Genomic DNA, 22,146 nt, shown 5'->3' with positions numbered 1-22,146 from the left:
TATTTGGGCATGTAAAGGTGTGTCTCAAGCCTGTAAAATAGTTTGTGGTTTGTGTACCTTACCCTTTGACAGTAATTTATTTCCAACAAAGAACTGTACTTTACGCAATGCATTACAAAATTACAAGCAAACAACAAAGATGATTAGCGTTGCAAATTGATTTGACTACCCCTTTAAATAAGAGTTCCAATGCATTAGCATAATGTTCGTGCAGTTTTGAACTACAAGAGGGCGCTGCACACCCACAACGGGACCTCCGCGGTTGCATTCCCGACAGCCTCGCATCAGTATCCGGGAGACTAATGCCTCGGAGCAACCAAAGTAAAACCTCCGCGGATTGGCTTTAGCCTCGGCGCGGCCATCTTACATGTTCTCTTTAATAGCATTTTTGGCTTTATCCCTGTGAGTCCGTCTCTAAATCCTCGACTGCGCTGCAGCTTCTGGGATACAGGGGCAATTGGATCACAGTCCCTGCTGAAGGAGACCCGAATTGCGACTTGTCGTGCCCCAAAATCAAGATCCTGCCGACTGTCCAATCAGAAGGCAAATAACTGATATGCAAATATTATGTGTCATCATCACACTAGCGGTGGTGGAACCGCTGAGGTAGCCAGCACTGGTGGAACCAAAAAAAAAAAAAAAACTTCGCAAATAACTGCTCTTTGGAAATTATTCCCTTTAATCTCTGCTTGGGGGAAGCCCGTTTTCACAGGTAAGCCGGCACGATTTACATTTAAAAAACATATTGTGAAGCTGCTGTGCTGTGCGTGGGAGAGAGCGAGCTGTCATATAGGAATAAGGAACCCTGGGCACTGTGTTGGTGAAGGGAGCGTGTAGTACTGGAAATCCCATAGTGATGAAACTGCGAAATAATATGCTGAACTGTCTCCCACCATCAATCAGCACACCCGCCCTGTCCAGCAGCGTCGTGTGGGAGAAGAACATGTCAGCTGTATTCATTTTTATATATGCATAAAGGAAAGTATTAGAACGTAATGGCGAAGTATTGCACACAGTATCCATAACACAAAAAAGGGAAGGTTAGACCTGTTGGAAATGTAGGAGGTTCCGTATACGAAACACCGCGTTGCATGAGAAAGAGAGGAAGAGAATGAGGGAGTGAGGGGGTTCCACCACTCTGTGCCTGACCCCTTTCCCTCCTGCTTTGCCCCAGGGAGAACTCCCTCTGCCGTTTTCCTCTTGTGTAGCGCGAACAGACCAGGGAAAGGGCTTGGGTTTAGAAAAAAAAAAAAGTATAGCGCTGTAGAAACACGTGTGCCATTCTTTGATAGCAGAATCAAATTAATCCGGGGTACAGCCTTACAGCATGCATCCAGCAGCTGCGTGATTTCAAGAATTCAGGCGCTATTGGGGTGACCCCGGCGGCTCTAGATTTGTATTTGCTGACTGGATCTGTGGCAAAGAACAGTTGAGGATAACAATAGGATGAGACACCTAAACACACACACAGAGGATGACAAGGTCATTGTTCTTTATTTGTTTTGTTTTGTTTTTTAAAGCCTTTATTGAGCTGGAAGACAATGGAAAAACTGGGAGCGACTGTTAAACTTTCTTTTTGGCCTTCCGAAAGAAGGTAGCTAGATAAATACAGTTCAGTGTAGAGATGAATTTGTAACGCAGTGCATGTAAAACACACACAGACAGACATGTGGGCGTTGTGTGCACCTGCTTAGACAATAGATAAGTGGCTGGAGCTTGACTTATTGATCTTTATGGACAGAGTGTAGCTTAAGAACGCAGACCAGCCAGTGCCTGATACCATCCACCTATCCCAGTATTGAAGTTGCGATGTATTTTTGTTTTGTCACTAAGCTCAGTCTGGGTGGTGTTGCGGCAGTGAGTGTTTTTATTATTGGGGAGCCCACCCCTTGTGCTAACCATATAATAACACATTATGTCATTGTGATTGATGTTCCAGCATTTTTAAACCACTTTAAATTGTGGTGTGTGTGTGTGTGTTTTGTTTTGTTGTTTTACTGTTAAGTGTAACATTTGTTACATTGGATAAGGAATGAAAATAAGATTCCTATTTCACAGCCGTTTCACCCATTCCGGGTTTTAATATGATTACCCACGCTGTATAGGTAACAGCTCAGGTGTGTCTAATTAAACTTGTAGGAAAACCAGGAATGGATCAAACCACTGTGCAATGGGAGTCTTACTTTCATCCCTGCTTGTCAATATCAGATTTGTGAAAAGCTCCCAACACATCAGCACAGTAATCCCAGGTTCCCTATTAGTCTGATATAAACAACCTGCCACTACTACGGGATAATACATTTACCTGTACTTAGTTTTAACTGACAGTATTTATACAGTTTTGTTTTGTCATTATTATTATTATTATTTTTTTTTTTAATTACTCGCACACCGTTTCTTGATTGTAATTCAGCTTTATCGGTGGCATCAGTGTAAAATGAGATTTTGTTACAGGGAAGATCTCTGCACCTCCTCTACTGCGTGCCCCTGACACGAATAACATCATCTTGCTGTGTGCATTGGTCAGCTGTTTGAAAGCACGGCTGCTCTCTGCATGGTTTAGTAGAGTGGTATCCTACATGACTGTTTAAAGGCGCTTGGGTGCTGTTTGAAAGCACGGCTGCTCTCTGCATGGTTTAGTAGAGTGGTATCCTACATGACTGTTTAAAAGCGCTTGGGTGCTGTTTGAAAGCACTGCTGCTCTCTGCATGGTTTAGTAGAGTGGTATCCTACATGACTGTTTAAAAGCGCTTGGGTGCTGTTTGAAAGCACTGCTGCTCTCTGCATGGTTTAGTAGAGTGGTATCCTACATGACTGTTTAAAAGCGCTTGGGTGCTGTTTGAAAGCACTGCTGCTCTCTGCATGGTTTAGTAGAGTGGTATCCTACATGACTGTTTGTTTAAAAGCGCTTGGGTGCTGTTTGAAAGCACGGCTGCTCTCTGCATGGTTTAGTAGAGTGGTATCCTACATGACTGTTTGTTTAAAAGCGCTTGGGTGCTGTTTGAAAGCACTGCTGCTCTCTGCATGGTTTAGTAAAGTGGTATCCTACATGACTGTTTAAAAGCGCTTGGGTGCTGTTTGAAAGCACTGCTGCTCTCTGCATGGTTTAGTAGAGTGGTATCCTACATGACTGTTTGTTTAAAAGCGCTTGGGTGCTGTTTGACTTGCTGTGGCCCTGCTGTGGAGATTTTATTTGTCAGTTTCATTAAGTGAGCTCTCAAGTCTGACACACACTCTCCGATTCAGCGATTACTTTTATTAAGTGTAGCTGCTTCGTGCTTACACGCTGTACATCTTGTGTCCACGGAAGGTGTTACTGCCTCACAAAGATCTGCATTACAAGACAGCTTGATAAGGTATATTATACTGATAGGCTTTTCAAATGTACCTGTCACATGATTGCCGTTACTAGTTTTAGAAGACATGTAGTTGGTTTCACACAGCCTGATTTAGCACTGGTTTTGTTTTGCCGCATGTTAAATTGGGAAAGGTAGTCCAAAATTAGTGCCAGTCAGGGTGTGTGATACCAGCCCTGCTCATTTTGTGTTTAAGACCTGAGCTTCACTACTCTTCCACTGTAGCTGAGCTCGTAGTTACAGAAGGGGGACCAGATTGACAAAGTTTAGAATCGGGTTTAAAATAGTTTGAAAACCATACAATTTTTGTATTTTTATTTTTTATGCATGCTTCTTCTTTGAATATTGTGCTTTTATCCCTCTTACTGTTCACATTAAACTAACAACACAAAAAAACCTCATGTGGTCACCCTTCTGATACCAAACCTGAAATGGATCAGATTGCTCTGCAGTATGCTTTTACCAACCCCAAGACTAAACAGGTACTGTACTAAGTAAAGACAGAACTGAATTTGAAAAGTTCATTTATTTTTTTATTGTGATTTAATAAAATCTTTCCTACCTGCATACGTGTAAGTGTAGGAAAGAAACATCTCTCCAAGCTGCACACCTCTCCAGCAGTCCAAGGAAATACAACGGCACTCAACTGCAGACCAGTAAACTAATCGAATGATTATGTATGCCCTTATTTAATAGCCAGTGCCAGACATCGAAAATGTTATCTACCAATTAGTTACACTAGGGTAGTCTCTGTTAAGTTGCTGAGTAATGTTCAAGTTCCGACTGTATGTCAAACTCGGGACAGAAAATAACATGAACTGACACACGTTTAATGAGGTTCAGAGCACCTGCTGCTCCCTGTTGTAATTCCAGTGTCCTGTGGGCAGTGTTTGGTCAGTAACAGCAGTTTGCAGTTTGTTACCAGTTTGTTTGTTAGTTTTCTTGTATTCACTGCCTGTCCATCACTTAATATACGGTTCGTGTTACACCGTTTTATATTGCATGATATTCACGAACATTATGCAACAGGTTGACAGACAGGTTATTTTATTTTTTAATTGTTGTCGTAGAGGAAGCGTTTCCAGAAAGTCAGTTATTTCAATGTAATTGGTTTAACTTTTCATTTCATAAAGACATTTGAATTTGATGCTAATGGCTGTCTATGTGCTGTACTTTTAACAGAGAAAACAAAATGAGAGATTGATGGTAAACAACATGTTTATCTTCTGGCCTGAGGCCAAGAACTGGGAAGGAAGCCTTCCCACCTTTTCACAGCTTCCCTGGGTCCTAGTGCTCTTCCAGTTCCAGTTCTTAGGCCCTGTCCACACTACATAACCGATCTCGAGAACCGTACTCGAAACTGTTCTAATTAATCCAGCTCAAAGCGTCCACACTGAAGTACCGTTTCATGTTGAGTCGGGCTTAATGCGTCCACACACCATTAGAGTAGTTTGGTTACAGTTCCTAGCAGCGCAGTGAACAGTGGAAATGAATACGATAGTATCCCACCATGCACTGTGTTTTATTTTAAAATAATGTGTTACGCCCCATATTAACATAGGTCCATATTGCTAACAAGAAATAAAACAAGTATTTTGGAAAAAGTAAATGCGAACACACAAACACACACAAGTAGGGTTTGAAGTTTTCGTGTTTTATTTTTAATCAGGTGACATCCCTTTAAACAAATTGAGCTGATTCTGTTTCATAATTAAACTCAGAAAAAGCTGTTAATTACAAAACAGTCTTTGTTTTTACCTTCATATCTTGCATGAGCCTAATTCTGGTCCCCTTAATTTTATTTCAAACAGAGCTGACAAATTACGGAAATTGTTCATCCCCGATCCTACTTTTAACTCGCATTTCATTTTTGCAGTCGCCTGATTTAACGCAGTGCTTGTGTTATTTTCCCCACTAGTTTAACAGAGATGTCCTGACAGATTTTTTTTTTTAGGATAAAAATGAATATCTAGTTCGGAGTATACACTGATAACAAGTCCTTCAGGCTTGAGTATTTTGCCAAACATACCACAAAGCATTTTGGGATATTGGAGGATACACAAAAAGTGTAGTATGGTATTACAGCGCCCACACTTCTGACAAACCACACTACCTGATGCAATCTAATTAGAACTATTGGATGTAATAGGCCTATGTATTTTATTTTGTCGGGTGCAAAAGCCACATGGATATGTTCCCTATCAGCAGCGCAGACGTGTGCCCCAGTCTGCAGAGAGTAGGAATTGTATAAACTCTCCTATCTTCACTGTTAAAGGTCTGGCACCTTGTTATCTGAGTTTACTGTCAGTAACTTCTGTTCACTGAGCTGACTCTTGGAGAGTGTTCCAATGTCTTGTTCAGTTTCTGGCAAGATTGCATTATGCTGTCCATTAATCTTCGGCTTCCACATTCTTGCTTTTCGTGTGTGGATCTTAAAAAAAAAAAAAAGAAAAAAATGCTGTGAAATGAAGAGACTGGGCATCGCAGTTCAGAATTGGGTAACAGTGTCTGTGAACATTAAAAAGTACAGTGTATGTTGGATGGTAATGCCCTGCCCTTTTCGTCTGTAGCTGGGAGACTGTGGATTAATGAGGTGAACGAAGCATACAAACAAGTCTGGACCCGGCTTCATTTTTGAGCTCAAGGTTTATTTGTATTGAAATTTGCTACATTGTGTAGATTTACTGTATAGTAAACTTGTACGTTTTTTATAAACTGGTTGTTCTTTTAGAGAGCTTTCAGAAGCCACGTTGCTGTATGACTTAGGTGGTAAGTAAAGTTCAGGTCATGACGATGGTCTGTAAATAGGGAACTGGCCTGTGATTTGCAGTAAAGAGACATGAAGGAAGCTGCTGCCTTGCTCTGTGAGACACAAAGACTGACATCACTTCCTGGATCTGCCTGGCCTGGTGACCATAATCTCACGCACAATCATTTAGCAGAGACATGGTGAATTATTTAGTGAGTTTACTGGCAGTGACCTGAGAATGGGTTCATCCGTGTGTGCAAGGCAACTCGAGGGAGACCACAGCTGAGAAAAGACTTCCTTTCCTAAAGTGTTTTTATTTTTATTACATGAGAGTAGATGTTATTTACTTCATGCTAATATTGGACATGGCTTTCTCTAAGGTAGAATAGGTAGCCGTGGTGGGTGACCAACCTAGGCGTAGCTTCACTGTAATATATGAGCCTTCAGCACTTTTCCTCCAGATAATGTGGATTTCCTAGTGGCTTGGTGTTTATGGCTGTTGTGTAATGCTGGCTGCAGGGATCAGCTTGTTTTGCAGCCTCCCTGGTGCATCAGCACACATTAGAATAATAATGAGAATAGTATCTGGTGTATCATTGCATTCAGTGTAAATCTTCATCAACCTTATAAACCCTTTTTCATGGTGAAGACGTTTTTTATTTATTTTTATTTTGTGCTTTTTTGTTCAGTTTCTTTCACATTAATCATACAGTACAATGCAAAATAATAATTAAAAAAAATCCTTCCTGGTATCCAGCCCCCAAAACAAGAAGAAAGATACCAGTGATAACATTTTGCTAGTGCTAATAAGAAATGAGAACCGATTTAAAAAAAGAAAAGTACTCCTTATAAGTATAACTGTACAACAGCAGGGCTTTTCTTTCCTTTTCTAGAATGATCAATCTAGGCTTTACACATCACTATTAAGGAGTAACCCTATTTTTCTCCCCTACCCTCAGGGTCATGTTGAGATACTGCATGCCATTGCTTTGATTGCCTGTATGAATGGAGCTGTCCTGGATTCGCTGGTGATTCGGTCTTGAGAAACGTGTTGCTTGTAACCTCGGGAGTAGCTGTGCTGAGCCCTGAAGCGGCAGGATGACTGATCCAATGATGGACTTTTATGATGATGCTAATCTCTTTGGAGGGGGATTAGAGGGGCTGGCGGACGACAGCTTTGCACAGACGGGCCCAGTCTCTCTGGTGGATGAGCTGGGCCTGGGCGCCGAGTTTGAGCCTCTGCAGGTGGAGCCTCTCGGCCAGGTGAAGCAGCCGGGGAACTCCCCCTCCCAGCCTGGCCTCTGCTTTGAGCAGCAGATGAGTCAGTTCGAGCCCTTGAAGGGTCACCACCACCACCACCATCGGCAGCAAGGGGGACAGCCCTTCTCCATCCCCAACAAAAGCAACAACAATGTGCTGCCCCGGCACTCCCAGTACACTGCTTCCCCGGTGCACCAGCCAAGCCAGTCGAACGGGTTGTTCCCGGACGTGGCAGATGGAAGCCCGATGTGGGGGAACCAGAACGAAGCTCAGTTTCACCAACACCACGGGAACCTCCAGTCTTTGCAACCACAGCAACAGCAGCAGCAACACAGCAAAAGCTTTGCACATCATGACTTTTCCTTATTTCAGACCCTCCCCCCGCAGCAGCAGCAGCAGCACCGCCCTCCTCACACGCTACAGCGGCAACAACAACAACCGCCGATCAACAAAAACGTTGGCCCGTTTAACCCTGGTGGCCAGGAGGCTGTGAACCAGTCTAGCTCCTTTCTGGAAGTTCACAGATCCTCACCCGTGGCCAACGTCCACCATCCAGACAGGCTGTCGAGCCACCCAGCTCCGTGTCAGGCCAGCCCGGCAGTTTCTGCGCACCACTTCTCCAACCCTGCGGCGAGCGTGTCCCTGTCTTTCCCGGGACAGTCGTCGTCTTCTACCTTGAACTTGCCTGCTTGCTCTGTGAATGCCAGCTCTCTGTTCCCACCTTCTCAATATTCCTTCTCTGGCACCTCAAACGGAGGCACGCTGCTGTCTTCCACCCCCGGCAGTGGTCACTCCCTTGGTGTGTCCGACTTCCCTGGAGGGAACGGAGCCTTTCCGCTGATGGCAGGGACCAACGGGGGAGCGTCGCTGCAGCCGAATCGGTACCCGCAGGCGATAAACCCCAGCTGCGAGAACACTTTCCAACCTATGCATTCGGGGCTGGGAAGCTTCAATGGATCTCCGATGTCTACGGAAGACACAAGCTGCTACCCGACCGTGGTCAGCAGGTCCTCCGACACTCAGGGGCACGCTATCCCCCCTGCGGAGCCCCCACTAGCCAGCAACAACGGCTTCCCCACGCTGGAGGAGCACTTGCTCCAGCAGGTGCAGAGTCACAGCGAGGCCTTTCCAGAGCTGGACACGGATGGCCTCTTGGAGGAAGACCTGTTGCCCCAGTTCGAGGCCTCCTTCGGCCCGCAGGATCACGGTTGCATGCAGGAGGAGATGCAAGACGATTCGGATTCCAACAACTCCTGGCCAGAGGAGGGTGGCTCGCCAGGGAACTTCCAGGAACAGGTAAGTCACTATCTGTTGGTGGTCCTTAAATCCAGTCCTTGTGTGCTTCCAATAGACCAGGTTTTAAACAAGGTTGTATCTTATTCGTATATTAGAATATATAGGCTTTAATTTATTTATTTGTTTATTTATTTATTTATTTATTTTATTTATTTTTGTATAATTAATTGTTTTGTTTTATTTAAATTGCAGTCTACTACTGTATTTAAATAAACCAAAAAAAGGTCTACAGACTTTTTTAAAGTCTTGGAGACCAGCTGTAAATGCTTAGTCAAGTACTGAACACTAGAAAATGCTAGAGATTAAACAAAATGCCTATTAAGCACCTGGTTGAGACTGTCAGTTGGAAACCTGATTCGTTGGAGTACTCTAGAAGTGGAGTTGAGGCTCCGGTTTGGCTGATTTATTCAGCTAGAAATGCTATGCTGCCTCAGGGACACTGTGGGCTCGACTGTACAGCTGGGGTCTTCTCCGCCTCGTCACGTCTGTGCTGTGAAGAAGCTTCCTGCCCGGTAAGTACAAAAGGTTTGTGATGTCTGAGTGCTGGTAGTTGGTTAGAGTCTGCTGTGGGGAACAGAGATCACAGATTCTCGTGGCTCATACTGTAGGTATTATAGTTGCGTTTACTGTGTCGTGTATAGCAAGTCGCTGAAAAACAGCCCCTAAGGCAAACCCTAACCCGTTTGTCCATGTGTTAGAAATGTGTTTGCCTGCTTGTGATGATGCGTGAACCTGTTTCAGTTCCTCATGCACTTCCATTAAGACTAGGAAGAGGTTTCTCTGATGCTGTACTGAGAGCAAGTGGCATTATATAATCCCTTCAGATGTATCTTTCACAGTACAGTGAGCTTCGCTTTCCAACTTGAAGTGTGAATGCTAATAAACGGGCTGCTCTCTGGTACACTAGCTAGCATCTCTGATCCGTCAACGGCAATTAAACATTAGAAATGACATTTTTAAAGTAGCTGTTGCAAGGACCGTTCTTTTAAGAGTTCATGGGTTGAACAGAGATGTCACCTGACATGCTGGGAGCCTAAGGGAACTACATTTAACTAGGCAATCCGTCAAAGCCTTCCTAAAAAAAATCAAAATACACAAATACAAAATCACTGATCAAACATCTAGAACTAATTGCATTTAACACATGCAATCAAAGTAAGTTATTTGGAAAACGTGTCCAGATATTAAGGTGATTGTTTGAATACACCCACAACCAACACAGATTAAGCAAGATGAACACAAATTAGAAAAGGTCATTTTGAATAATAATAATACTAATACTAATAATAATAACTTAAACCTTATTTAAACCTAATAATAAAAAAACTTATTTAGTATTCAACCTAAAATACAAAATAAATAAATAAATAGAGCATCAGAATAATATTCAACTCACAGTTCATCGTCGGATTTAATGTAGCATCAGGTATGTTCTGATGCACACAACTCGGCTATCCTATTGATTGCACGTTACACAGTACTGCAAGGAAAATTACTGTCTCAGCGTCATTAGTAAGCGAGTCAAACCAAACATTAAATTCTGTGCTGGAAGAAATTCAAGCATAAATACTGGTGTACGTTTTCAGCTAAAATAACAAACTCCAGTTTTTGTTTTTTTTTGTTCCCCCTTAATATTGGTGCCATGCCGGTAGGCTACCGATTATCGGTGCACCCCTAACATATATATATATATATATATATATATATATATATATATATATACTTACATATATATATATATAATATATTACATAGTGCAGGTACAAATAATTCTAGTAAAGGTACAGTATTAACTCCATTCCATCCTTGGAATAGATTTTCTATTTTAAAAGTACCTGTAGGTATTGTCTAGTCTACAGATCTTGTTCAGCCATCTCTTGAGATGGTGCCTCTCCCTGTTGGTGTTTCCTGTAAGAGACAGCCAGATTAACCAGCCCATCGAAATCTGCAGGCTCCATGTGGATGAGGCCTTGATTGCCCAGCCCTGGCCTCCTGTACTGTAGTAGTTTTGAGTTTGTGTTCGGTGCTCTCTGGCGCCGATATTTCTCTTTGTTTTGTTTTTTAAATGAATAGTAGGGCTGTCAGTTAAGCCTCAAAATAGCAATCGATTATATAATTTTTGCTCCGTTCCTCTCCCCGCGACAATATTATTTTAATGTCACTACTGTTCAGTAAAAGCTTGTTCACACCAATTGAATGCGAGCAGGAATTATGCCTGGATAGCGTCAGGAGAAAAATAAAACAACAACATTCGCAACAAGCCTGAAGCAAGTTTAACATATTACAGGGGTGCTACTAAAATATTTATTCCAAACAGAGTACAGTACTTTGGAATGTAATCTTTATAAACTAGACACAAGTTTTTATTCAGTGACAGCTACAGCATCACGCATTGCGTCTGTGAAACGCACAGTGCGGAAATCCCTGCCAAAAACAACAACAACAACATCATCATTATTATTATTATTATTATTATTATTATTATTATTATTATTATTATTATTCATAATAAATTGATTTACTTACCACAACATGCATACCCGCTAGAGGTCAAGCTGATCGTTACTCCAAAATTGCGTTTTAACACCATTGATCATTTATTTATTTATTTTTTAAACTTTCTTATTGAATTTTGTTAAATATTTATTATATAACAGTTCATTTTGAAACTCCAAAGAAAGCTCAAACTATACAGTCGGTTTTCTTCAATTTATTTACAGGCTGTTTGCCAGGAATACAAGCCTGCTCTGGATTCAAGACGGCATGCATCCAATACACAGAGGGGCGTACTTACAAAGCATTTTCAAAACTGATTCGCTGGTAGGGTGGGAACAGCAAATCAGATGCTGGTTAACACAAGCAGGTGAAGAGCATGTCCACTGCTTGTCTGTGGCAGAAATACTGTAAATAGCAAGGCAGGGCGTTCGGTGCAGTGTTGTTGATATACTTAAATAATTTTATTAACTATGAGCGTTACAAAAATGTAATTATTCAATCGATTATCCAGTATTTATATCAATGTACATAATGAGGACTGGACACCAAATTACTCGTGTCTGATTCAGGTTTTTTTTCAGGTTTTCATACAATTTGCAACTTTTTGTAGCAAGAGAAACAGCGGCTCATTTTGCCATTTGTTTACATGCTGTTTTGTAGCGATGAGATGCACTCGTGGAAATCAGAATACAAAACGAGGCAATGGTACAACTGCGGTTCTGGAAAGATTTAATAAACCAATCAGTGTGCCTCAAGACACTCTCGCAATGACAAGTCACATTTGAAAAGACTGAATAAACCATTTGAATTGAAGTTTGATGATAATGAGTTATCAGGTTACAAAACAGTACTGTATCAGGTGTGAACGAATCGCTAGCGGTGCCAAAAAGGTGTTCTTTTAAGCGAAGTTCCTGTTCCTTTAGGCGGAACATTTACAATGGGGAAAAATCTGTTTCACCACAAGGGTGTTCTCTTAGGCAAAGTGTTCTCTTAGGAGGTGTTCCTCTATGCAGAGACCACTGTAGTAGTAATAATAATTGTAATAATAATAATAATAGTTTGGAAATTGTGGCTTAACTGACAGGCTTTGAGCATTAACAATATTAACGTTAAACTCATCCCGACATAAAGGAAGCCAGAATACCACACACATAATGCCCATGTCCAGCTGACCGTAGCAGCAACACATGCAACATGTAACCACCAGACAGAGCCTCCTGTAAATGTCACTTGGAAGCCTGTAATTGTAGGCTCGGAAGGTCTCCCTAATGAATTCCTCCTATTAGTTAACATGCTCAAGGTCTGCAATCCAGGCTTCAGGCAGGAAGGGGGAAGCTGATTAAGGAATTACTGTAAGCACACTTAGAGATAATGACATGTGGGTCAGACTCCAGGGCTTGTCTTCATGTCCCGAAGGTTGCAGGTTTGAGTCCCATCCCAGTCCAGGGGTTAGGGTGCTAGTGTGGATTATGCTGTGTTAAGGAAGCGCAGGCAAAAACTGAATACCAGTGAAAGGAACTCTACAAGTTCTCTTAAAACCTCCTCCTCTCTATAAACAAAGCAGGCAGCATGGCACCCAATAGCAGAGCCATTGGGTGAATAAGGAGCCCAGAGCAGTTCTGACATTTCCTATTCAGCTGTACTGACCAGGGAATCCCCATCCCTTTAGTTGTAAGCTGAGCCTGATAAGGGGAGATCCCCTTGCCCTCATATTGCATTTTATTATATTGTATAGATTTGACAGGGGGCTTTGTGTCTGTGAGTAAGCAGGCAGGGGAACCCCATTGTGCAGTGTTTCAAAGACTTTAACAGGTTACGGTGGCATCCAGGGCATACTTTAGCCTTTACTGTGCATACAATGTCATTTACTTTTCAGGATGGACCTAGTGTTAGTTAATTCACTGTCAGATATTATCCCAGAATGATCAAATGCTTGTCTGTTTTTCAGTGCTAGTTCTTGTCTCGACCTTGTCCTGTACACAGTAAAAATAATGCAAACAGTCAGTTCTTCTACGTAGTGTTTTGTTGTGTTTGTTTATCAGCATAATATCCTGATCCAGGAAATCTCTGAAGTACGAGAGAGAGACAGAGAGAGACAGAGAGACAGAGAGAGAATATGTGCTGTTTTAGATGGCCTGCGTGTGCCCCCTGGTAATTGAAGGGGAGTAAAAGTCGATACACCACAGTAGCTGTGAAGGTAACCCTGCAGATTTAGCAGCATTAGGAGTGTGTTTCACGAGAGAGGACGGTTGGAGTCAGCCCAGAATTGCCAGTCCTGCCGCTTCCTAACACAGCTGAAGACACTTGTATTTAACTCTGAGACACCTGGAACTGCAAGCAGCAGAGAAATATGATCCCTGCCTCACTTCATTGGTGGTGTGTGAGTGTGTGCGTGTGTGTGTGTGTGTGTGTGAGTGCGTGCGTGCGTGCGTGAGTGCTGCCCTAGCACGCCCACCCACCAAACTGACACAGTTGCACAGAACCACTCCTTACCAGGAGCTTGCAGGCTGTTGCTCTGTTTTGCGGAACTCCCGAGGGGAGGCGGGGAGGGTTAAAGGTTAACAGGAAGAAGGTGCCACGAAAAGGGGTGGAGCGAGAGAGAGGGAGGGAGGTGGAGGATTGGTAACTGCCTGTGAAGAGCTTGTGTGACTCCAGCCAGTGTGAATAATACAGTAGGTTTGAGCAAATTGTTTTGGGTACTTAGGTTTCTTTGCTGGTGTAGTTCAGTGTCTCGGGGGGGGCCTGCTCAATCACCCAGCTGGAATTGCGGGCCGTGGATGTGACGCAATGCCCCCTCGCTCTGTGGTTGAGGCCTACAGTTCAGCTGGTTAACCTTTTGCATACAGGATAAAGTCCTGGAACTGTACAGCCTGTACTTGCCTTTTGGCAAAGTCTTTTGCTTTGTTTTTTTGCTTTGTTTCTTAGTGACCGGTAGTGCTGCACTTTTCATCAGCGTGTTACTCCCAGTTTAACCCTGTGTCTCTGCCTCGGTGTAATCTTGTTGTGTGGTACGGTGCCTGCAGCATGGTGTTGCTCTTGTGTCTTAGCTCTGGGCTGGTATTGTGTTTCAGTATTGGGTTGAGAAGGAGAATGGTGCAGGTCTGTTAGCAGAGGGAGGGGCTGGGACTCAGACCCCTGAATTACTATATAGGGAAACGCATTGTCTGTATAACTGTGTAAAATGGGTCACGTCCTGCAGTTTGGCTGTGAGATTACACACAACAAAAGACACCCTGCACATGACATGCTGACACGGTTTAAACCATAGACATGTACGCATCATAGGAGGAGATACTGGGATTTAATTTTTTTTTTTTTTGTATTTCTTGCACATGATTTGTAAAGTCAATCAATTGATGCCAATATGCTTTTTAATTAAATATTTTTTTATATATATATAAGAATCTGTGAAAAACACCACATTTCTAATCTTTACCCAGCGTTTCCCTGGTGATAGCAGTTACAAGAAAGCAAACGTACCGTTCTGTTGGATCGGCCAAAGTTCAAATGATGAGGTTTGGGTTTGTAAAGTGGGTTATTCCCCCGTAACAGAGTTGTAGGTCTGGGATGAACTTTAGTGTACAGCAACAGTACCACTTATTGTGTGAACATTATACATTGACACATTAACTCTGGTCATAGACCCCCCCCCCCGCACAACTTTTTTGGAATTAACCCTTTCTTATGATGGCCTGTGGGTACTGTTCTGCCTTTTTGAAGGAGAAGAATAAAGGTTGATAAAAATATAACAATAAACTGTTTTGAGAAATGGATTGAAAGACAGCATGTTGAGTCCACAAATAAAAATAAAAAAAAAGGGTGAGGCATTTTTTTTTTCTGTGTGCAAAAAACACCCTTGTACAGTCAATAGCTCTGTAGGTGTGGTCTTTATGAATGAAAGACTTTCTGAAATTACAAGTCAGCCAGCCGGCATGACAAGACCTCTTATTTAGAAGAAAATAGGTTGGCAGAATCGTTTTTGTCTTTTTGTCTTTTTTTTTTTTTTTTTTTTAAAGGTTGAACGAGCCATAATTTCCTCCTGGAACCGTGTCCCAGTGGAATGGTAATTGGGGACGATGAGCCGCAGTAACGTTCTGACAGCCTGATGAGTATTTATAGTAACTGTCATCCGTTCGTTATCTCCAGCCTGCACCTACCAGGGTGGAGTACTCGTTGCATTAGTCAGGCTAATCTGCACTGGTTATTTGAGCACTGTACAGTACAGTTAAACACGCCAGTGTCATTTTGGTCAGGAAGATATCTTTGACTGTGAGGTCAAGGTTCATAGATAAAGCTGTGTTCCCCTCCCTCTTCTGTACAGCTAGTGTCCCGCTGTCATTCTGTGCGCAATACTGGTGGCAATCGATTGCTTCAGATCTCACACCTGACTGCTGGAGTGCAAGCTCTCGAGTCACTTTGGAATTAGAATGCAAGTCTGGGTGCTGCAGGCATGAAGCACACTAAAGCTCTGTGCCACATTTTAGACGTTGTGATTATCCAGCTGCAGGAGTTTAGTTACAGTACGGCTGCATACTGCAGAATGCAGCTTGTAATTTCCTAAATAATGCTGGTTCTCTTTTCAGTCGTGCAGAACTGCGATAATGAAGACAATGTCAACTGAAACATATTTCAGTAAAACCGCATATGCAGATATTGTTAAAAATGTTATGTCGACTAAGTTCACTGACTTGTAAACTACAGTATGATCCGTTCCTATTTTCGTTTGTCATTGCTCCTTGATTGCTTCCATTTAATCCCATTCCATATCACTCAAGCCCATCGTAAACCCCTTTTCTTTCACTGCGCCAGGCTAGTGGGGTGCCAGATTGAGTGCTTCAGTAATGTGAACACTTGTCTCACAGAAACTTGGCAGAGGCTACTTGTGTTGGTTTCAGGCCAGTGACCTTGGAGTGGAAGATTTCATGTCCCATTGCAATCCACTGACCCAGTCCCAGACAGCCACCCCAGACCCCTCCTCATGCCTCAGGGTGCATGCACTGGATCCCAGGCCAGGGCTGACTGGCTCTGTTTGCACTGTTGTCTGAAACGGTCAGAGCTGCGTATGCCGGCTGCTTAGCCATTGTGTTTGATAGAAAAAGATAACTGCATGGGACGAACACAATAGAATACTGTGCCACACGGAAGCCAGCAGCGCTCTGTCATTGTGTGCAGGGCTGCAGAATAATCGCACCCTTTTTGGAAGCCGACAGGAACATTCTCATGTCAGCATCAGCATCTGCCTGAAACCCCCTTCTTAGCTTTTTTTTTTTTTTTTCCTTCACAGCTAATTGAATCTCTTTGCAAATTCAAAGTGAAATAGAAAAATTAAGCCTAGCCTATAACGTTTGTCTTTGGTTCATTTTAAACGTATAATTATTTGGTTCCAGAAGGTTTGGAGTCTGTGCCCCAAAGATTTTGGACATTGTGCTACCTGATTGTATGTATTGTAATTAAATGCTGTAGTCGGAATGACTTGCCCTTTGGAAGTAAGCAGGGAGTGAAGGGGTTTTAGACGTGACTTCTGTTATTAAATTCAGTGCAATGCCTTGACCTATTCTTTAATTTTCAGTAACCACCAACATTATTTGTTGCATGGTAGGCTTTCTGTAAGGTTGCAGGTGCTGAAAAAGTTTCATCAACAGGAGCAGTATGACTTGATAAGCACAATTCATGTTGGTTTATCATTAATCTGCAAAGTCCTCATGCAATAACAAGTGCATACCAATGAAAACGTGCTGCACGTACGATAGGTATGTTTGTGAGGCAATGCTGTTTTAGATTTCCACATGACAGAGAATGAAATCTAAAGGCATCTCTCTCATGTTGCATGATGTCCCTGGCAAGGCTGAGAATTCCTTGTGTTTGCCAGCTGGAGAGCAGCAAAGGGTGACTCGTCTGTCTGCTTTCATTTAAAAAAAAAAAAAAAAAAAATGGCACTAGATTTCAACCTTGAAAATATCAAGTGAGTTAAAGGAAAATAGTTCCATCTCGGGTTTCTGTGACAGTTTAACAACTCAACCAAACGATTTTAGATCAAATCTAGTTTTTTTCAAGGTATTCTAATTTTGTTTAAACATTTCTGTACTATTGTGGGTGTTGTCGAATATAATATATATATAATATATTCTCTTGGACATCACAGGATCAGTTAGACAAAACAACTGCATGAGCGCAGAAATATAGCTTTAACCCTATAGTCTCAGAATGCATAGTTACAGCTGAAGGCACTGTCTGCTCTACAGTGTGTCGGGATTGTTGATTATAAGGTCAGTATCTGGGGTTTGGGCATGCTGAATGATCAGGTTTACCCTTGTACGAGTTTACCACAGGGTTTTTACAGTTTTATCATGCTTTTCCCATGGTTCTGCTCTGCATTTCCCATAGTTTACCCGGGTTTGCCATGTTTATTAATGTTAACTATACCTTGTTATTCTTTACTTGCACTTTCACTGTACCTTGCTATGCTTTTACTATGGGAAACTTTTATAAGGGTAACTAAGACAGGCGGTCAGGTAGAGTTCAGTTATAGAGAGGGATTGTTCATATCTGTTCTTTTAAAACTCTTCTTTCTTAACCTCCCAACACAGAAAGGAGCTTCATCTTCAGCCAACACCATTTCCAGTTGCATAACACTGTTGAATTGCATGAAGGTGCTCTTGTGGGCAGTGCAGGGCTGCCTGAAGCCCGGAGTCTGTAATCTCCATTGGGAAGCAAATGTTAATTTGAGGCTCGGAGTGCATGTCTGCGTCCTTAAGACACCCACACAGTATCTCAGTGACCTCATCCTGCAGGGATATTCAAAGCATCACAGTCATTCATGCGAGCCACAGATGATTCAGAACAGATTTCTGAGCTATGACGGTAGTTGAAAAGAAAGTATCTGTATTAAATATGAAACTGGCATTTATTTGGGTTTTTACAGTATGTTTATTCAGAGAGGCTTTAGGCAGTTTTCATTTAGACTATTCAGATTGCAACAATGTTCTGTTCTAAAAGCCCGGAATGTAGTAAATTGCTCTGAAGATTCTGCTTGTTCTGCACTTCAGCATTAACCTCAAAATGGTTTGTTTTTTCCAGTGTCATGTTGCTGGACATGAAAGATTGTGGTGTGTTTTTGCACCGCACTTGAGGCTTGCCGGTTCATCGTTCCCAAGCAGAAAGCCAGTAAATCTGTACGAAAGCGCTTTTATAAAACAGCGAGTGATAGCTGGAGAGAGAGAGCTGTAATGCATGGCCTTTAAATGCGTACGCAGCAGCAGAGCTGTGTAGAGGTGCTTTAAATGTGTTGGAGCAGGTCCAGCACAATGGTCTCCCGCCACGTACCCAGTTACTGTACTGTAATGTGTAGAATTCAAAAACGTAATGTTTGTTATCTGACGTCTCTCCTTCGTGCATCCACGAGTAGAAATAATTGTAATTCTGAACTCCTTTGTAGATTTCAGCAGATATTTTATTAGATACAGTAGAGCAGATGGATACTCAATTTTCCTTAAGCACAAGTTATAATAGAATCCATGATCGATACACATGTTTGAATTAATATAGGCTTCCCTTATAACACCACCCCTTCTTAGCCTATCAGAAAATACAATTACATACTGATGCAAGTTTTAGAGGCCTCCTATCAACCAATAATATCATTGACCATGCGAGTCCACTTTCTTTTTGTTACTTTAAGTGAACCTAACATCAAAGCCTGTTTGGTGTTTTACTCACAAAGACATAACGTCATAAAGTTCAGGGAAGGAAGGAGATTGTCAGTCTTTGAAGATTTTAGCCCCAAAATGTTATCTCTGAGAAAACACAGGGTCCCCTTTAAATTGCCATGTGGTGCACTTCAAAGCTTTCTCCTTGCCATCTGTCTTTCCTGCTCCAACAATCAATATTCAACCCAAAATTGTCTAACTTAACTAATTCCTAAAACCCAAGTACAAACTCAATCTAAAACCCAGTTCATTTTGTAAGCTATAGTTTCTTGTGAAGTGTTTGTTTCTCCAACATAATGTAATTCACTGACTGCGCTGCACAATAAGACATGCTCCTCCTGTTTATGCACTGGGCACTTTCTGTATTCTCCTGATGCTGCATTATAATGGAATTCATTTACAGGAATGATTTCCACTTGCAGTGACCGTCCACCCATGTGTGTGAGAGGACCATGGCATAGCAGTGCTCACTGTACCGGATTACTCTCTGACAGGATGTTAAATATCCCTGGAGATTACTGTACATTTTAATTGGTCTGGGAAATAACGTCTCTCATGTTTTTGTCCATTTAATTTGTCATCAAAGCAGCACTCCAGCCTGTGTAACTTTTTTTTTAATTGAGCAGGTTTATCTAACCTGCCAGCCAAGTGCATTCTATTGAAACTGGTTTGTTATATTGAAACCTGTCCCACAGGCATGTTCAGCTTCACGCTAAGACATGATTCCTGGGTGAATGTTTACTACGTTCATCCACAGTTCAGCATTCTCTCGGCGCCGAAGGTGTTGTTGGCTTACCAGTTTGTTTACATTTGCCTACAGTAGTTTTGGCAGCAGGCACACAAGCTTCCTCCCTTCTCAGCTTTCTGGCCACGTGGGAACTCTTTCCATTGAATTAAATGATATGCAGAGGCAGGGAGTGGTGTTGTATGTAAACGTAAAGGAAAATCCCTTCTTTAAATATATTAGCTAATCGTTAATAGCTCTGAAACTACCACCTGCTTGTTGCTTGCGTTGAGAGAACAGAACCTCCTTCCAGTGTTCAGCGGAACAGATTTGCATTTTAACTGCTTCGTTGCTGAGAATTTTCTGCTGTGGGCCCTGCTGTTCTGTGCTGTGCAGCACCAGGCAGGTGCAGGCTTTTGCTAGTCTGTTGTTGTGTTCTCTGCTATTTCAGGACGAGATGTCTAGATGCACTGTCTCGAAAGCAACCAAAACAAGCACAGGCAGACAGGGGAGAAGATAAATGCAGAGGCACGCTAACTGCAGTACAGTTTAGCTCAGCAGGGCTGGGTTTCTCTGTAGATACAGACGATATGAAATGCAGTATACAGTGCTGTAACGTACAGTACATGGAGGAATTCACTGAAGCTAGAGCACAGGCTTGGGTTAGGCAGTGTGTGAGTGCAGTATTACACTACATTGTTTTCTAACAGTGCACTCACATGCATGCATGCATACTGTACATACATACATACATACATACAACAGACTGTCAAAGTTGCAAACCACTGTACTAGTTGGCAGACCCTGTAAGTTTAGTAACAAGTTCAAAATAAGTGGCTAGTTGGTTCACACTAACTGTACAGAATACTAGCGGTTCTGTCCAGTTGTGTTGTACCATTGCGAGTTTCATCTCCGCAGTGTAAACGGTGTATAATGTTGAGGCACATGTGCACTCTACTGTAGGCCTGTTTCCAAAGGTTCCAATTCCAAGGACAAAGCTGGCCTGACTCTTAAAGGGGCAGTGCTTACAGATGACTGTATTGATGACTGCTTAGGGGATTGTTTAAAAGTGGTCTTCACAAGGAGGTGGTCTGCTCTGTACCGGGGGGCATTGTACACAAGCATTCGTCACGTGCAGTCACTGCAGACAAACTGAACTGAAGCAATGTGATTTACTGGATGCACACCGTACATTTTAACCATGGAATCTGGTATTGTTAAGAAGTTCTGGATGGTAACACCGTCCCATAATGCACAGCAAGTCATGGGTGATTGGAATGGTAAAAGTACTTTGCATACTGTACTACTGCAAAAGAATGTTGTTCAATAAATGGGTTTCAGGCAGGTTTTACTACCAGCTTGATAAACCACAGTATAAAGATAACAAGCACAGGCGTGTCTTATTAAACTCTTAGTAAAACCAGGAATGGATGGAAATGCTGTGCAGTGTCCTATTTCCATTCGTGAGTTTTCTAAAAAAAAAAAAAAAAAAAAGCAAAAAAAAAAGCAAACAGAAATCTAACTTGCAGGTATTACAAAGTGACTCTTTCTCAGTGCAGGCAGAGGCCCTGTACTGTAGATCAGGGAAGTGTGCTGTCTGATGACCTCGCTGGCTGGCTGTCTTGCTCACTGCAAGCACTAGCTCCTCCCTCTTGCTAGGATGGAAGCACTCCACTGCAAGTGTGCAGTCACTAACCCATGTGACCCCCCCCCCCCCTCCACAATATGAAGATAGAGACATGATCCTTAGAGAGAATTCCACACTGGAGCATTGTGCACAGAGACAGGATTCCTTTAAACTGCTGTACAGAGCGGCTCTACAGTAGACTGCAGATTAAATACTGTGTACTGAGATAATGCACTTTGCAGTGCGGGGCCGGGGGGGGGGGGGGGGGGTGCTCTACAGTATTTTATTTGCATGTGTTATTTGCTGATAAAATAAATAAAAAATGTTCCACCTCATTTATTGTTAAGTTTCTAATTGGCATGTAACTCATTGAGATGCCTGTATTATTACAGCAGCATAGCAAAAACACCCTCCAGGCTTTCTTCTGAAGAGAAGTGAGGGTTTGAATAGGTAATGAGTGTGTGGAGCACTCCCCTGTTTCACAAGATATTGATACTGAGGAGGTGCTGTACAGGGTGCAGATATTGATACTGGGGAGGTGCTGTACAGGGTGCAGATATTGATACTGGGGAGGTGATGTACAGGGTGCAGATATTGATGCTGGGGAGGTGATGTACAGGGTGCAGATATTGATACTGGGGAGGTACTGTACAGGGTGCAGATATTGATACTGGGGAGGTGATGTACAGGGTGCAGATATTGATACTGGGGAGGTACTGTACAGGGTGCAGATATTGATACTGGGGAGGTGATGTACAGGGTGCAGATATTGATACTGGGGAGGTGATGTACAGGGTGCAGATATTGATACTGGGGAGGTGATGTACAGGGTGCAGATATTGATACTGGGGAGGTGATGTACAGGGTGCAGATATTGATACTGGGGAGGTGCTGTACAGGGTGCAGATATTGATACTGGGGAGGTACTGTAC

General features: G+C 42.5%; 1 protein-coding gene across 11 annotated transcripts in view; it reads left to right on the top strand.

Annotated features, from left to right (window-relative positions):
• Positions 1-321: 321 nt before the first annotated feature.
• Positions 322-22,146, top strand: part of LOC117425687 (chromodomain-helicase-DNA-binding protein 9-like) — a 67,907-nt gene continuing 46,082 nt past the window's right edge. For 8 of the 11 annotated variants that reach the window (XM_058993947.1, XM_058993946.1, XM_058993945.1 and 5 more), the window contains exons 1-2: positions 322-712; positions 7,065-8,661. In XM_058993947.1, coding sequence (XP_058849930.1) covers positions 7,204-8,661 — 1,458 coding nt within the window. In that variant the 5' untranslated portion in view covers positions 322-712; positions 7,065-7,203. Of the gene's footprint in view, positions 713-7,064; positions 8,662-13,753; positions 13,830-22,146 lie in introns of those variants that run through there. The other 3 variants (XM_058993941.1, XM_058993952.1, XM_058993951.1) reach the window with 3 other exon arrangements.

Source organism: Acipenser ruthenus, chromosome 20 (assembly GCF_902713425.1).
Source record: "Acipenser ruthenus chromosome 20, fAciRut3.2 maternal haplotype, whole genome shotgun sequence".
In the NCBI taxonomy this organism is placed as follows: Eukaryota; Metazoa; Chordata; class Actinopteri; order Acipenseriformes; family Acipenseridae; genus Acipenser; species Acipenser ruthenus.
This window is presented reverse-complemented; position numbering and strand designations above follow the sequence as displayed.